The 16,940-nt window shown below is 42.4% G+C and overlaps 1 protein-coding gene across 2 annotated transcripts; it reads right to left on the bottom strand.

Annotated features, from left to right (window-relative positions):
• LOC125518952 (uncharacterized) lies at nt 1-3,390 on the bottom strand. 2 transcript variants are annotated; one of them, XM_048683834.2, is made up of 3 exons: nt 3,122-3,390; nt 2,152-2,484; nt 1-2,085 (listed from the first exon to the last, which is right to left on the bottom strand). In XM_048683834.2, exons 2-3 carry the CDS (start codon nt 2,469-2,471, stop codon nt 189-191), a joined length of 2,217 nt encoding a protein of 738 aa, XP_048539791.1. In that variant the 5' UTR covers nt 2,472-2,484; nt 3,122-3,390; the 3' UTR covers nt 1-188. The 2 variants fall into 2 exon arrangements, with proteins under 2 accessions (XP_048539791.1, XP_087391140.1); XM_087535014.1 differs by having other exon boundaries at nt 2,152-2,477.
• Between the last annotated feature and the right edge of the window lie 13,550 nt (nt 3,391-16,940).

The raw sequence follows: 16,940 nt of genomic DNA, 5'->3' as shown, positions 1-16,940 counted from the left end.
TGGGCATCGGAACATGGCAGAATTTCCCCTGTTTCTCTAATGGTTCACATCACAATGTTTAATTTACCAAACAAATGTCGCTAGCCTAAGCAAAACAGTGAATAATACAGAGCAACTTGGAGCTAGAATCAACTACCATGCCGCAGGTTCCCAAAGAAAGAAATAGCAGCATTTGCTTACAGGGAACATCAAGAGCAACTCTCCACCTTATTGTGTACATCGGAGAGCTCAGCTGGTGGCAAGGCGGGCAAGGCTTCGCCGCTGATAGGAATTTTGCAAGTTGCTTTGTTGTGACCATAGCCTTTACATCTGCTGCAGCGCACTGCCCTTTTAATTGTGATGCGCGGATCAGCTGGCTTCTCTTTCGGCCTGCCAACACGTCGACGAGTTTGAATTGGGAATGGTAATGTCGCTAGACTCTGAGAATTGTCCGTTAAGGTAACATCAGGTATCGGATTTATGGACATTGAATAGGTCGAGCGGTAGCTTTTCGTCGTGAAATACTCCACACAGAAGTCATACGCATACCTCCCAGTGCGCTCAAATACTGCAATTGCATGCATGCATGGCAACCCAGAAACATTCCACTTTCGGCAGGTGCAGTCATACGTCTCAATGTTGACAACATTAACTGAGTCATCGCATACCTTGAATAAATTACCATCCCCATCATTTTCTGTGGGCATAACATTGAGTGAGTGAGCTTTGCTAACTTCTTCCTGCAATTTCTGGTTAGCTACAGGCGTTAATCCGTCAGGCCATTCATTACAAGACTCTCTGCGTGTGTACATCATCTCCATGAGCTTGCATCTTATTGTGTCAACCAACTGCACAACTGGAAGCTCATATCTTGTGGGGATCCAGTCAACAACAGTGTTGGAAATATTACATGAATACTGACCATACCGCGACCCCATGAAAAGGGCATCTGACCACCGCTCAGGTTTGATCTCCAAAAGCCATTCAGCAAGCTTATCAGATTCACTTTTAATTTGCTCCATATACTGATTGAACTCATCAATTGTGCATGAAAATATGGCCCTCTTAAGAAGCTCAACCATAGCATCTCTTACTTCTTCAGTCCACGCATCATCCAATTGCCTCTTAAATGCTTCAATAAGAAAGTCCATGCAATATCCATGATGACTGTCAGGGAAAACCAATGATACTTCATCCCATAATCCATTTTCTCCATTAGATATGAATGTTATGTCATGAGATGCCGACAGTGAATATTTTAGTTGCTCAAGAAACCAATGCCAATTTTCACGGCTCTCCTTGTCCACTACAGTGAATGCAACTGGGAACACATCGCCTTCCCCATCAACTGAAGTAGCAGTCAGTAACTTCCATTGTTTATTCGGTTTTGCAGATACTGCATCAAGGAAAAGGAGTGGTCTGCACCCATGCTCAAACCCATAAAGCGATGCATGGAAGGCGACAAAGAAACAGAATTTTGAATCTTCCATAGTCACTACTGTTGCCACACTTCCAGGGTTTGTTTCCTTAATCCTTTCACAAAACAATGGTAGCTGGATGCATGCCTCATCATGTGCGCTATAAAGTTCTCTCTGAGCAATTGACCTTCCACGCCAAGCCTGCGAGTAATTTAGGCACAGTCCATACTCCTGTTGGAGATCATTTGCAATGTCTCTTGGCCTGTAGTGTGGGCTATCACGTAACTTTTCCTTTATAACACTAGCAACCCATCGCTGTGACGCCAAACGATGACTTTTCACAGTTTCAGATTCACAGGTGTGTGTTTCAGACATTTTCTTGATCATGAAATTTATGTTGGCAGGAGACTTGGAAGCATGTATACGCCATGGGCAATCTTCACCAGTACATTCTGCAGTAACACGAGTTGAGTCATTCTTGATAAATCTGTAGTGGAACTTATGTGCAATGGCATACTTATGCAAGGCATCCCGGAAATCCTTAGGACTTTCAAATACTTGGCCGACTCCAGTGATCACATCCTTCCACTCTGCGCACACCTTTTGTCTCTTAGACCCATCCGGAGTTGTTGGGACAACAGCAATTGCATTTGTAGGAGTGGCCGAGTCAGCAACAACGCTCTGTGCACTGTAAATATTTCATTTGTCATTTTGGCAATGCAAGTGGAAAAACAATTGATGTTCAGAAAGATACCTGTTGTCGACCTTCTTTATGACATAAATGTATGTCGTCTCCGACTCTGCATGGAACTCAACCATGCGATGTAGGTCCTTGTCATTGGAAATAGAAATCAAGGTTCTATTATTCTTTGGGAGGAAATACTTGAACAAGAACTGGTCGACTTTGAGATTATTAAGCGTTGAAGATATCTCATGCTTAAATGCACTGAAAGTCCAGTCACTTTTTACAAGCATTGCATGTGCCTCTCCACCAGAATAGGACATAAGCCCATCAGCATCTGTGGTGAATTCGCCACCTATTTGAAGAACAGCCACAATTTGTCCCGTCCCCATAAGCGGCTGTTTCCTAGCAAGATGAGATGAACACAAAAATTAGGCAACTGTATAAGAAGTAGAACAGAGCTTTAGCCAGCAAGGCAACTTTGAGTAGTAGTTGCTCAGTTGGTTGTTTGAGCATTTTCTACAATAAGGAAATTTTCCAAAAAAAACAACTTACCTCGAAGCTTTCAAAAATTAGGCCATTGCATTTTCTACACGAAATTTCATGCAAGGAATGTTACGAGTGTGTAAATGGTAACTCAATCAACTAGAATTAGGTAAGGGTGATTCTCTGTTCTTTTCCCTGTTGCGAAAGACAGAACAGGCGACTTAACTGATCTGACGTGAAGTATGACCAAATTGGTGTGTGGTCTGGAAGCAAGGGCTGTACACATAAGGTTTAAGCACACTAGTCCAGTTTTTCACTCATGTGCAAGTACAGGGCATAATATATTCGAATTGAGAGCAGAGCAAATCAGAGTTCACTGCAGATCACTAAGTCAAGGCTGAACCAGGGATGCTAACAAATTGTAAAAACGACAGTGTTCTATGCGGTTTGCTTTCAGTGCTCGCTTAATTTCACCTGATTTTTGCATTAGTCGTGGCAATTACAAGCATATACAGTACCAATAAAAGAAACTGGTGACCAATCCAGGCATAATTACCAGGAAACGGCTTGCGGTGGTGGGGCTCCGGCAGGTCTGGGAGCGAGGGCGTGGGCGAGGGCGGCGGTCCGGCGGGTTCCCGGTAGCGGAGGCCGCGGTGGCCGGCGGGCACCAACCTCAGGAGAGTACGGCGGAGTCCCGGCGAGGGCCGACTTGCGAGGTGGGTGGCCGGCGGTGGCCACGGGCACAACTCCCCGAGACTCGAGAGATGAGGCGGTGTGTGTCTTGTCCGCGTCTCTGGATCTAGGGTTTCCGCGCTCGGCCCTACGTGTCAGGCACACGCCGTGGGGTACATACGGTTAACGCAATGTACTCGTGCACACGTGCCACGTGCTGCGGTTTGGCGATCCGAGGGCCGGGCTTTTGGAAACCGGAACGGGAGCATTGCCCGGCCACCCTGCTCACCATATTGGCCCAAGAACAAATGCGCCGTTGTCGTGTGATGAGGATTCGGCCCTGCAACGGCCCTCGGACGAAGAGGTGACGTTTATAAAACTCAAAAACAAAACAAAAAAATCTGATGCTTTTTTACAACATTAAAAAAATTGACATCACAAAAAATATTCTGATGCTTAGTGCGAAGGATGGGAGCGTGAAATATGCAAAGGTCACTCTCATCTTCTTAGGGGCTGACAAGTGACAACATGGGAGTTTTTTCTTTTTCTCATATTTTGTTTTTCAAATTATTTTATCTTTAAATTGTGCATCCAAATTATGAACCATTTTTACTGTTGAATTCTTCGTGTTGAGATCTTCGAAACTAGATCTGTTAACAGGTTTGAACGAACTTTTTTTCATGAAAAAACTCAGGGGAAAACGATAGAAAAAACTATAGCCAGAAACACATTTTTTATATTTTTCACTTTTCGAGAGGTACAACTGTGTTTCTCGCAAAAGCAAATTGTTGCCTCCACGAGAAGCAAATATGTACCTTCGTGGAAAAAATATGGCTTTTCCTCTTCTGAGAGGCACAAACAATGATGCCTATTGCAAAGACAAACCTGTGCCTCCACAAGAAGCCAACATGTGCATCTCGTGAAAGCAAAAAAAGCGTGGTTGGATGGTTAAGTGAACTGTGGTATTCCTAGCCCACCAGGGTTCAAGTCCTGATGCTCGCATTTATTCTGAAATTATTTTAGGATTTTCGGCGTGCGTGTTCAGTGAAAATCTCAAGATGATATGTCGGCTCAGTGTCTTGGTGCTCATAGAGGGTAGGATGAGTGTATGCGCGTACATATAAGCGCTTGCGTTTGTACTCTGTTTAAAAAAACAAAAACACATACAGAAATAAAATCTTAAGAAAGGGCACAACACGCGGAACGTGGCGGCAGCTAAGAGCACGCCAAATGGCGCTCTCAGCCCTTCCAAAATGACTCTTGATGGGCTCCCGTAATGGATACCTCTGCATTAGTTGCTCTCACTATTCCCCATGTATGGTGACAGGAGTCGCTATATCTCGCATGTTGTGAGATATTGCTCTAGCTCGCCTCTGACGCCCGAACGTATGGACCAGCCCATTTAGCGAGTTTTGCTCCCTCGCTCATTCATTCCCTCGCTCGGTGTTCACAGGTTTTGTTGTGTTCGATTGCTCAGTTTTCTTTGATTTTATTTTTTCTTCACTATTTTCTTTCTTTTCTTTTTTATTTTGTTTTCTTTGTTCTTTTCTCAGTTTTCATCTTAATTTCTTAAGTTTTCATTGTATTTCACTGCTTTGCGTCGACTTCTTTGATATTTTTGCTTTTTATTTTTGTATTTTTATTTTTACTTTCTTTTTTTTCCATCAGTTTTCTTTGGGGGCTTTAAAAACATTTATACTTTCTTGGGAAACATCGTCTAAATTTTCTAGACAACAGAAACGGTTTTTTATACAAAGTTAACATTTTCTAAATATGTGATTAATATTTTTTAAATATCTATTTCGAAATCTACTCCCTCCATCTTATAATATAATAGCGTTTTTGAAGCTAAAATAGCTTGGAAAACACTCTTATATTATGGGACGGAGGTAGTACTTTTTCATAAGGGTGTATTTTATTCATCTACAACAATAAAATATACTATATGTTTAACATTTTTTGAATACATTATTACAGTTTTACCAAATATAGGTTTTCATGTCTTCCTTTTTCTGTTTCAATTTTCAATTTTTCAACATATGTCCATCTTTTTCATTTCATATTCTACATGTTTCGTATAAACCTGAAACAATTTTTTGATACATGTGAAATGTAATTAAATACAGGAATATAGATTTTATTCAAATACATATATTGAACCCTTTTTTACTACATGTTTAAACATTTTTCAAATACAAATTGAACATTTTTTTAATGGATGTAATTTTTTTGTTAAACTATGTGCACATTTCTTAACATTGTATAAATATTTTTTTGCAATGTCATGGACTCATTTTAGAAATGAATGCACTTTCTTTAAAATGTCGCGTACATTTTTTAAATGGTACAGTACATTTCCATTTTATGAAAACATTTCCTAAAATTGTATAAACATTTTTTAAGTCACATTCAATTTTTTAAAATTGCAGGATCGTAAGTAGGTCTAGAGGGGTGCTTAGACTACTTGACCAATAAAAACCCAGTTTTTTCCCAATTTTAGTTTTTGGCAGATTTTTACCAATTCTAGGAAGTCAAGTAACGCCCTACACATGCAAGTCTAAGATAGTAGGCAGCAAAAACTAAAGACTTTGCACATGAACGTAAAAGATGGGTCGGAGAAAATCAAACGCAATGATGACACGATGAATTTTGACGTTGTTCCGATAGGTGGTGTTATTGTACGTCCATGTTGATAGGGACTTCAACCCACGGAGGTTAATGGCTGCACGAATCCACAGGGAGCTCCACCCACGAAGGGTTGACAAAAAAGCAACATTGTTTATGCCATCATGACTTACGTCCACGAAGGACTAGACTCGCTCGGGGTGGATCTTCATGAAGTAGATGATCTCCTTGACCTTACAAACTTCTTGGTTCAACTCAACAAGGTTAGAGGCTCTCAAGTGACACCTAACCAATCTAGAAGACACCACTCTCTGAAAGGTGATAGATATTGTTGATGACAAACTCCTTCCTCTTGTGCTTCAAAAGATAGTATCCTCAACACCCAGTCACTCTCTCACAGATTTTGTTATGTGGTAGGAAAAGGATTGGAGTGAAAAGCAACTTGAGGGGGCTAGAAATCAAGGATCAAAGGTTGGAGTGAAATCCCCTTGATTTAAACACAGGTGTAAGTGGTTTTCTCTTAGAAAATGAATATGAGAAGTGGTAGTTTTGCCCTGGTTGCTCTCTCTGAGAGTTGGTGGAATGGGTGGGTATATATAGGCAGCACCAAAAAACTAACCATTACGCACCTTTATGCACTACTCGGTGGAACCGGGTGAAAACACTCGGTGAGACCAACTAGTACAAAAGATTTGAACTTTAGGCTTTTTGGTGAGACCGGATGAAACAGCTCGGTGAGACTGAATGGTGATGACCTAATCACTTTCCACACTTCGGTGAGACCTGTCGAAACCACTCGGGAATTTTGATATGAAATCGATAGGTTATAGAAGGTTGGCAAGTGCACTTTGGTGAGACCAAGGGTCATCTCGATGGGGACAGAGTTGCTAGGGTTTAGACAGTGCCTATGTCAAGTGTATTTCGGTGAGTCCGGATAGATGTGTGTCGGTCGGACCGAGTTTGACTTTAGGGTTTTCGACATAGAAGGAAGTGAGAGTGTGGCTGGGGGTTTTGGAACAATATCTCTAAGCACTTGAGCAACTAGTACATGATCAAACCTCACCCCTTTTAATATTATTGACTTTCTTATTGACTCAACGTGATCTTGGATCACTTAACCAAAAATGTAGTGACTTCAAGCTTTTGCCAATGCGTGTCCTTTGCATTTTGAGGGATCCAATTCACATCTCATTCCCATACCTAAATTAAACTTTCCTCAAATATTATTTGAGTAGGCACTAGTTCAATGATGCATATGTTGTTATGAATTACCAAAACCATCCGGAGATTATTTGCATTTTCAAAAATGCGGAAACATTTTGAATTCTCATGAACCATCTTTTTTTAATGCTATCAACATTTTCTAAAAATTTCTCAAGTATTTTTTACACTGCGATAACATTTTTTTGGAATCATTTCTAATACATGGTCAACATTTTTTCGATACACATTTAACATTTTTTTCAAACAATTGATTAAAAAATTCAAACATCTCATCAACATTTTTCAAATGCTTGATTAACATTTTTTAAAATACATGATCAGATTTTTTCATACACATTTTATTTTGTATACATTTTTTCTTAGACGTGATAAACATTTTCTTTGTACACATGTAACATTTTTTTATATGATTGGTCAACAAACTTTCATATATTTCATGTACAGTGGTTTTTATTACATTTATTTAGAATATTTGGAAGTATAAACAAAAATAAAAAAAGAAAGCAACAGACGAATATAAAAAAGAAAAAATAACAAAAACAAAAACAAAAACGAGGCTGCTGGTCCCGCGCGCCTGTGCCGACCCAACTCGGGCCATCCTTCAGCGAGGGTACCCACCGTCTCGTTTAATGCTAGGAATAGGGACACCATGCATAGCGTCTGGGAATTTGCTAAACAGTAAAATAGAGCAACCTAGGAGGCCTCTTAGCGTTTTGCCGTCCCCAACCGTCCGATATAAACTGACGTTTCTGGCCAGTCAGCCATTTGATCAGGCATTACTTTTTTAGAAGAATCAGACACTACTAATTGGGCCTACGTAGCTGGGCAGCTACTCCGCAAATCTACCCGGGCCAGCTCCGGTTCACCCTGCGGCACCATCGTTAGATTGGGAGCAGACGACCAAGATTGGCATTCTGGAGATCGGCCCCTCCACGGCTACACACATTCCCTACCCGACAGCTCCGGCGGTTGTGCCTTGCGCTGGTTCTCCTTGCCCGGCATCGCTTTCACCGATCCCTACCGGCCGCCTGAAGGAAATATGCCCTAGAGACAATAATAAAGTTGTTATTTATATTTCCTTATATCATGATAAATGTTTATTATTCATGCTAGAATTGTATTAACCGAAAAATTAGTACATGTATGAATACATAGACAAACAGAGTGTCACTAGTTTGCCTCTACTTGACTAGCTCGTTGAATCAATGATGGTTATGTTTCCTAACCATAGACATGAGTTGTCATTTGATTAACGGGATCACATCATTAGAGAATGATGTGATTGACTTGACCCATTCGTTAGCTTAGCACGATGATCGTTTAGTTTGTTGCTATTGCTTTCTCCATAACTACACATGTTCCTATGACTATGAGATCATGCAACTCCCGAATACCGGAGAAACACTTTGTGTGCTACCAAACGTCACAACGTAACTGAGTGATTATAAAGGTTCTCTACAGGTGTCTCCGATGGTGTTTGTTGAGTTGGCATGGATCAAGATTATGATTTGTCATTCCGATTGTCGGAGAGGTATCTCTGGGCCCTCTCGGTAATGTACATCACAATAAGCCTTGCAAGCAATGTAGCTAATGAGTTAGTTATGGGATGTATCATTATGGAATGAGTAAAAAGACTTGCCGGTAAAGAGATTGAACTAGGTATTGAGATACCGACGATCGAATCTCGGGCAAGTAACATACGATGACAAAGGGAACAACGTATACCGTTATGCGGTTTGACCGATAAAGATCTTCGTAGAATATGTAGGAACCAATATGAGCATCCAGGTTCCGCTATTGGTTATTGACCGGAGACATGTCTCGGTCATGTCTACATAGTTCTCGAACCCGTAGGGTCCACATGCTTAACGTTCGGTGACGATCGATATTACGAGTTTATGTGTTTTAATGTACCGAAGGTAGTTTGGAGTCCCAGATTTGATCACGGACATAACGAGGAGTCTCAAAATGGTCGAGACATAAAGATTGATATACTGGAAGCCTATGTTTGGACATCGGAATGGTTCCGGGTAAAAACAGGAGTATACCGGAGCACCGGGAGGTTACCAGAACCCCCCGGGAGGTATATGGGCCTTATTGGGCCTTAGTGGGAGAGAGGGGAAAGAAGCAAAGGAGGGGGCGCCCCCCAAGCCCAATCCGAATTGGGAGGGGGGCCGCCCCCCTTTCCTTCCTTCTCTCCTAAATCCAACAATGCAAGGGGGGGTCCTACTCCCGGTGGGAGTAGGACTCCCCTTGGGGCGCGCCTAGGAGGCCGTCCCCCCCCTCCTCCACTCCTTTATATACGGGGGAGGGGGCACCCCATAGACACACAAGTTGATCATTGATCTTTAGCCGTGTGCGGTGCCCCCCTCCACCATAATCCACCTCGATAATATCGTAGTAGTGCTTAGGCGAAGCCCTGTACCGGTAGCAACATCATCACCGTCATCACGCCGTCGTGCTGAGAAGCTCTCCATCGAAGCTCTACTGGATCGTGAGTTCGCGGGACGTCACCGAGCCGAACGTGTGCAGATCGCGGAGGTGCCGTACCTTCGGTGCTAGATCGGTCGATCATGAAGACGTACGACTACATCAACCGTGTTGTCATAACGCTTTCGCTTACGGTCTACGAGGGTACGTAGACAATACTCTCCCCTCTCGTTGCTATGCATCACCATGATCTTGCGTGTACGTAGGATTTTTTTTGAAATTACTGTGTTCCCCAACAGTGGCATCCGAGCCAGGTTTATGCGTAGACGTTATATGCACGAGTAGAACACAAAGGAGTTGTGGGCGTGGCTATATACATATTGCTTGCCGTCACTAGTTGATTCTTGATTCAGTGGCATTGTTGGATGAAGCGGCCCAGACCGACATTACGCGTACGCTTACGCGAGACTGGTTCTACCGACGTGCTTCGCGCACAGGTGGCTAGTGGGTGTCTGTTTCTCCAGCTTGAATCGGATTCAATGAACAGGGTTCTTTCTGAAGATCAAAAAGCAATCACTATACCGCGTTGTGGTTTTTGATGCGTAGGTAAGAACGGTTCTTTCTCAGCTCGTAGCAGCCACGTAAAACTTGCAACAACAAAGTAGAGGACGTCTAACTTGTTTTTGCAGGGCATGTTGTGATGTGATATGGTCAAGACATGATGCTAAATTTTATTGTATGAGATGATCATGTTTTGTAACATAGTTATCGGTAACTGGCAGGAGCCATATAGTTGTTGCTTTATTGTATGAAATGCAATCGCCATGTAATTGCTTTACTTTATCACTAAGCGGTAGCGATAGTCGTAGAAGCAATAGTTGGCGAGACGACAATGATGCTTCGATGGAGATCAATGTGTCAAGCCGGTGACAATGGTGATCATGACGGTGCTTTGGAGATGGAGATCAAAGGCACAAGATGATGATGGCCATATCATATCACTTATATTGATTGCATGTGATGTTTATCCTTTATGCATCTTATTTTGCTTAGTTCGACGGTAGCATTGTAAGATGATCTCTCACTAAATTTTAAGGTATACGTGTTCTCCCTAAGTATGCACCGTTGCTACAGTTCGTCGTGCCGAGACATCACGTGATGATCGGGTGTGATAAGCTCTACGTTCACATACAAAGGGTGCAAGCCAGTTTTGCACACGCGGAAAACTCGGGTTAAACTTGACGAGCCTAGCATATGCAGATATGGCCTCGGAACACTGGAGACCAAAAGGTCGAGCGTGAATCATATAGTAGATATGATCAACATAGTGATGTTCACCATTGAAAACTACTCCATCTCACGTGATGATTGGACATGGTTTAGTTGATATGGATCACGTGATCACTTAGATGATTAGAGAGATGTCTATCTAAGTGGGAGTTCTTGAGTAATTTGATTAATTGAACTTTAATTTATCATGAACTTAGTACCTGATAGTATTTTGCATGTCTATGTTGTTGTAGATAGATGGCCCGTGCTGTTGTTCCGTTGAATTTTAATGCGTTCCTAGAGAAAGCTAAGTTGAAAGATGATGGTAGCAACTACACGGACTGGGTCCGTAACTTGAGGATTATCCTCATTGCCGCACAGAAGAATTACGTCCTGGAAGCACCGCTAGGTGACAAACCCGCTCCAGGAGCAACGCCAGATGTTATGAACACCTGGCAGAGCAAAGCTGATGACTACTCGATAGTTCAGTGTGCCATGCTTTACGGCTTAGAACCGGGACTTCAATGACGTTTTGAACGTCATGGAGCATATGAGATGTTCCAGGAGTTGAAGTTAATATTTCAAGCAAATGCCCGGATTGAGAGATATGAAATCTCCGATAAGTTCTACAGCTGCAAGATGGAGGAGAATAGTTCTGTCAGTGAACATATACTCAGAATGTCTGGGTACCACAACCACTTGACTCAACTGGAAGTTAATCTTCCTGATGATAGTGTCATTGACAGAGCTCTTCAATCACTGCCACCAAGCTACAAGAGCTTCGTGGTGAACTATAATATGCAAGGGATGGATAAGACGATTCCTGAGCTCTTCGCAATGCTAAAGGCTGTGGAGGTAGAAATCAAGAAGGAGCATCAAGTGTTGATGGTCAACAAGACCACCAATTTCAAGAAAAGGGTAAAGGGAAGAAGGGGAACTTCAAGAAGAACAGCAAACCAGTTGGTGCTCAAGAGAAGAAACCCAAGTCTGGACCTAACCCTGAGACTGAGTGCTTCTACTACAAACGAACTGGTCACTGGAAGCGGAACTGCCCCAAGTATTTGGCGGAGAAGAAGGATGGCAAAGTGAAAGGTATATTTGATATACATGTTATTGATCTGTAGCTTACTAATGCTCGCAGTAGTGCCTGGGTATTTGATACTGGTTCAGTTGCCAACATTTGCAACTCGAAACAGGGGCTACGGATTAAGCGAAGATTGGCTAAGGACGAGGTGACGATGCGCGTGGGAAATGGTTCCAAAGTCGATGTGATCGTCGTCGGCACACTACCTCTACATCTACCTTCGGGATTAGTTTTAGACCTGAATAATTGTTATTTGGTGCCAGCCTTGAGCATGAACATTATATATGGATCTTGTTTGATGCAAGATGGTTATTCATTTAAATCAGAGAATAATGGTTGTTCTATTTGTATGAGTAATATCTTTTATGTTCATGCACCCCTGATGAGTGGTCTATTTTTACTAAATCTTGATAGTAGTGATACACATGTTCATAGTATTGAAGCCAAAAGATGCAAAGTTGATAATGATAGTGCAACTTATTTGTGGCACTGCCGTTTAGGTCATATTGGTGTAAAGCTCATGAAGAAACTCCATTCTGATGGACTTATGGAATCACTTGATTATGAATCACTTGGTACTTGCGAACCATGCCTCATGGGCAAGATGACTAAAACTCCGTTCTCTGGAACAATGGAGCGAGCAACAGAGTTATTGGAAATCATACATACTGATGTATGTGGTCCAATGAACATTGAAGCTCGCGGCGGATATCATTATTTTCTCACCTTCACAGATTATTTGAGCAGATATGGGTATATCTATTTGATGAAACATAAGTCTAAAACATTTGAAAAGTTCAAAGAATTTCAAAGTGAAGTGGAAAATCATTGTAACAAGAAAATCAAGTTTCTACAATCTGATCGTGGAGGTGAGTATTTGAGTTATGAGTTTGGACTTCATTTGAAACAATGTGGAATAGTTTCGCAACTCACGCCACCTGGAACACCACAACGCAATGGTGTGTCCGAACGTTATAACCGCACTTTATTAGATATGGTGCGGTCTATGATGTCTCTCACTGATTTACCGCTATCATTTTGGGGTTACGCTTTAGAGATAGCTGCATTCATGTTAAATAGGGCACCATCTAAATCCGTCGAGATGACACCTTATGAACTATGGTTTGGCAAGAAACCCAAGTTGTCGTTTCTTAAAGTTTGGGGCTGCGATGCTTATGTGAAAATGTTTCAACCTCATAAGCTCGAACCCAAATCGGAGAAATGTGTCTTCATAGGATACCCAAAGGAGACTGTTGGGTACACCTTCTATCATAGATCCGAAGGCAAGATATTCGTTGCTAAGAATGGATCCTTTCTAGAGAAGGAGTTTCTCTCGAAAGAAGTGAGTGGGAGGAAAGTAGAACTTGACGAGGTAATTGTACATTCTCCCTTATTGGAAAGTAGTTCATCACTGAAATCAGTTCCAGTGATTCCTACACCAGTAAGTGAGGAAGCTAATGATGATGATCATGAAACTTCTGATCAAGTTACTACCGAACCTCGTAGGTCAACCAGAGTAAGATCCTCACCAGAGTGGTACGGTAATCCTGTTCTGGAAGTCATGTTACTTGACCATGATGAACCTATGAACTATGAGGAAGCGATGATGAGCCCAGATTCCACAAAATGGCTTAAGGCCATGAAATCTGAGATGGGATCCATGTATGAGAACAAAGTATGGACTTTGGTTGACTTGCCCGATGATTGGCAGGCCATAGAGAATAAATGGATCTTCAAGAAGAAGACTGACGCTGACGGTAATGTTACTGTCTACAAAGCTCGACTTGTTGCAAAAGGTTTTCGACAAGTTCAAGGAGTTGACTACGATGAGACCTTCTCACCCGTAGCGATGCTAAAGTCCGTCTGAATCATGCTAGCAATTGCCGCATTTTATGATTATGAAATTTGGCAAATGGATGTCAAAACTGCATTCCTTAATGAATACCTTAAAGAAAAGTTGTATATGATGCAACCTGAAGGTTTTGTTGATCCAAAAGGTGCTAACAAAGTGTGCAAGCTCCAGCGATCCATTTATGGACTGGTGCAAGCCTCTCGGAGTTGGAATATACGCTTTGATAGTGTGATCAAAGCATATGGTTTTGTACAGACTTTTGGAGAAGCCTGTATTTACAAGAAAGTGAGTGGGAGCTCCGTAGCATTTCTGATATTATATGTAGATGACATATTGTTGATCGGAAATGATACTGAATTTCTGAATAGCATAAAAGGATACTTGAATAAGAATTTTTCAATGAAAGACCTCGGTGAAGCTGCTTATATATTGGGCATCAAGATCTATAGAGATAGATCAAGACGCTTGATTGGACTTTCACAAAGCACATACCTTGATAAAGTTTTGAAGAAGTTCAAAATGGATCAGGCATAGAAAGGGTTCTTGCCTGTATTACAAGGTGTGAAGTTGAGTCAGACTCAATGTCCGACCACTGCAGAAGATAGAGATAAAATGAAAGGTGTTCCCTATGCTTCAGCCATAGGCTCTATCATGTATGCAATGCTGTGTACCAGACCTGATGTGTGCCTTGCTATAAGTTTAGCAGGGAGGTACCAAAGTAATCCAGGAGTGGATCACTAGATAGTGGTCAAGAACATCCTGAAATACCTGAAAAGGACTAAGGATATGTTTCTCGTATATGGAGGTGACAAAGAGCTCGTCATAAACGGTTACGTAGATGCAAGCTTTGACATTGATCCGGATGACTCTAAGTCACAAACCGGATACGTGTTTTTATTAAATGGTGGAGCTGTCAGTTGGTGCAGTTCCAAGCAGGCCGTCGTGGCGGGATCTACGTGTGAAGAGGAATACATAGCTGCTTCGAAAGCAGGAAATGAATGAGTCTGGATGAAGGAGTTCATATCCAATCTAGGTGTCATGCCTAGTGCATCGGGTCCAATTAAGATCTTTTGTGACAATACTGGAGAAATTGCCTTGGCAAAGGATTCCAGATTTCACAAGAGAACCAAGCATATCAAGAGACGCTTCAATTCCATCCGCGATCAGGTCAAGGAGGGAGACATAGAAATTTGCAAAATACATACGGATCTGAATATTTTAGACCCGTTGACTAAGCCTCTCTCACGAGCAAACAATGATCAGCACCAAGACTCCATGGGTGTTAGAATCATTACAATGTAACCTAGATTATTGACTCTAGTGCAAGTGGGATACTGAAGGAAATATGCCCTAGAGGCAATAATAAAGTTGTTATTTATATTTCCTTATATCATGATAAATGTTTATTATTCATGCTAGAATTGTATTAACCGAAAAATTAGTACATGTATGAATACATAGACAAACAGAGTGTCACTAGTTTGCCTCTACTTGACTAGCTCGTTGAATCAATGATGGTTATGTTTCCTAACCATAGACATGAGTTGTCATTTGATTAACGAGATCACATCATTAGAGAATGATGTGATTGACTTGACCCATCCGCTAGCTTAGCACGATGATCCTTTAGTTTGTTGCTATTGCTTTCTCCATAACTACACATGTTCCTATGGCTATGAGATCATGCAACTCCAGAATACCGGAGGAACACTTTGTGTGCTACCAAACGGCACAACGTAACTAGGTAATTATAAAGGTGCTCTAGAGGTGTCTCTGATGGTGTTTGTTGAGTCGACATGGATCAAGATTAGGATTTGTCACCCCGATTGTCGGAGAGGTATCTCTGGGCCCTCTCGGTAATGTACATCACAATAAGCCTTGCAAGCAATGTAGCTAATGAGTTAGTTACGGGATGTATCATTACAGAACGAGTAAAGAGACTTGCCGGTAACAATATTGAACTAGGTATTGAGATACCGACGATCGAATCTCGGGCAAGTAACATACCGATGACAAAGGGAACAATGTATACCGTTATGCGGTTTGACCGATAAAGATCTTCGTAGAATATGTAGGAACCAATATGAGCATCCAGGTTCCGCTATTGGTTGTTGACCAGAGACATGTCTCAGTCATGTCTACATAGTTCTCGAACCCGTAGGGTCCGCACACTTAACGTTCGGTGACGAACGGTATTACGAGTTTATGTGTTTTGATGTACCGAAGGTAGTTCGGAGTCCCGGATTTGATCACGGACATAACGAGGAGTCTCGAAATGGTTGAGACGTAAAGATAGATATATTGGAAGCCTATGTTTGGACATCGGAATGGTTCCGGGTGAAAACGGGAATATACCGGAGCACGGGGAGGTTACCGAAACCCCTCGGGAGGTATATGGGCCTTATTGGGCCTTAGTGGGAGAGAGGGTGAGGGAGTCCTGGATTAGGGGGTCTCCGGACAGCTGGACTATATCCTTTGGCCGGACTGTTGGACTATGAAGATACAAGATTGAAGACTTCGTCCCGTGTCCGGATGGGACTCTACTTGGCGTGGAAGGCAAGCTAGGCAATACGGATATGTATATATCCTCCTTTGTAACCGACCTTGTGTAACCCTAGCCCCCTCCGGTGTCTATATAAACCGAAGGGTTTTAGTCCGTAGGACAACATACAATCATACCATAGGCTAGCTTCTAGGGTTTAGCCTCTTTGATCTCGTGGTAGATCAACTCTTGTAATACTCATATCATCAAGAACAATCAAGCAAGACGTAGGGTATTACCTCCATCAAGAGGGCCCGAACCTGGGTAAACATCGTGTCCCCTGCCTCCTGTTACCATCTGCCTTAGACGCACAGTTCGGGACCCCCTACCCGAGATCCGCCGGTTTTGACACCGACATTGGTGCTTTCATTGAGAGTTCCACTGTGTCGTCACCATAAGGCTTGATGGCTCCTTCGATCATCGCTAGCGATGCGGTCCAGGGTGATGCTTTCCTCCCTGGACAGATCTTCGTATTCGGCGGCTTCGTACTGCGGGCCAACTCGCTTGGCCATCTGGAGCAGATCGAGAGCTACGCCCCTGGCCATCAGGTCAGATTTGGAAACTTGAATTACACGGCCGACATCCATGGAGACTTGATCTTCGACGGATTCGAGCCCATATCGGACGCACCGCACAGTCGCGACGAGCATGACGTAACTCTGCCATCGGACAGTGTT

The sequence above is a fragment of the Triticum urartu genome, chromosome 7A (assembly GCF_056163025.1).
Source record: "Triticum urartu cultivar PI428250 chromosome 7A, HENAU_Tu73, whole genome shotgun sequence".
NCBI lineage: Eukaryota > Viridiplantae > Streptophyta > Magnoliopsida > Poales > Poaceae > Triticum > Triticum urartu.
This window is presented reverse-complemented; position numbering and strand designations above follow the sequence as displayed.